This window comes from Octopus bimaculoides, chromosome 25 (assembly GCF_001194135.2).
Source record: "Octopus bimaculoides isolate UCB-OBI-ISO-001 chromosome 25, ASM119413v2, whole genome shotgun sequence".
Taxonomy (NCBI): Eukaryota; Metazoa; Mollusca; class Cephalopoda; order Octopoda; family Octopodidae; genus Octopus; species Octopus bimaculoides.
In genome coordinates, this window is record NC_069005.1 from 963170 (window position 1) to 964556 (window position 1387).

The 1387-nt window shown below is 40.4% G+C and overlaps 1 protein-coding gene across 3 annotated transcripts in view; it reads left to right on the forward strand.

Annotated features, from left to right (window-relative positions):
• The window catches only part of LOC106871370 (probable cyclin-dependent serine/threonine-protein kinase DDB_G0292550), a 92334-nt gene that overhangs the window by 72570 nt on the left and 18377 nt on the right, over window positions 1-1387 (forward strand). For all 3 annotated transcript variants that reach the window (XM_052976725.1, XM_052976728.1, XM_052976727.1), the window contains one exon: window positions 559-859. In XM_052976725.1, coding sequence (XP_052832685.1) covers window positions 559-859 — 301 coding nt within the window. The remainder of the gene's footprint in view (window positions 1-558; window positions 860-1387) is intronic.

The following is a 1387-nucleotide window of genomic DNA, read 5'->3' on the forward strand; positions in this document are numbered from 1 at the left end:
AATACGCAAACGTGTGTGTATGTACGTTTGGTAGTACAAACATGTTAGATAGATAGATAGATAGATAGATAGATAGATAACTTGGAACTTTTGCCGATTAAAAAATAAAGTGTGTGTGTGTGTGTGTAAGAAGTACCGAATTTTATACTGTGTATCTTTTTGTTTGATTCAGCTGTCCATGACTGTTTACATTGTAGACTGATTACATTGTAGAGTTGTCTCCCTTCAACTGTACTTTCGACGAACTAAATATTTCGCTATTAATGGCAGACAAGAATCCTTCTTCACCCTTTGTGTACGGGTGAAGGACAGAATGCCAGACGAAAGGCCCTTATGTATTTAGTTACATCTTTTTAGGTTCTGAATTCAAATTCGTCTTGGATTTACATTGCTTTTCGCTCTTCTGCTGTCGGCAAAATAAAACAAACCGAGTATACCGATGGACTTAATCAACTGTTCCCCACTTCTTCTGCCAGTCTTACAAATCATTAACATTCTCAAACCACGACATCGATTCATAATTCCTTCTTTCTTTCTGTCTTCTACGTGTAACCACAGGAAACACAGACGGCTGCAGCCTGCCGAGTGCTCTTCTTCTCCCTTTGGCTAATGCTCCACCTCGATCACAAAGTCAAACACTACCAAAAAAGCAGTTGAGGCGGAAACAAGAACTACAGAAAGATGGTCAGCCCCAGGGCAGCTTATCAGAGGCAAAACTTTATCTCTCTGCAGATTCATTAATCGCCAGAGGCCAAAGGGTGATGGAGCCATTGTCGCGACCGAAATCACCTGGTTTGGGTCCAACTGCTACTTCTGGCCAGCTCGGGGGTTCGCCATTATTAGTAAACAGTCAGTCACAGTAAGTTGTTTCTTAGTTTTGTATCTTTTGTCTTTTACTTGTTTCGGTCATTGAACTGCAACCATACTGGAGCATCACCTTGAAAGGTTGTAGTCGAACACTTCCCCCACAGTATTTTTAAGTCTGGTACTTTGTTCCACTGATTGCAAAGGTATAGGGAAGTAATCAAACCAACACCAGTTGACAAGCAGTGTGTGTGTGGTGGAGGAGAATAAACACAAAGACACATACATGCATACATACATATGCATCATACATGCATGCATGCATACATACATATATACATAAATACACATACATATGCATACATACATGCATGCATATATACATATATAGTGCATACATACATACGTATGTGCGTACGGACGGACGTAGGTATGTACGTACGTACGTATGTACATACATACGTATGTTCGTACGTACGTACGAACGTATGTATGTACGTATGTACGCATGTACTTTCGTAAGTAGGTATGCACGAACGATCGTTGGAACGTACGTACGTATGAATAAAAGAACGAACGAAGG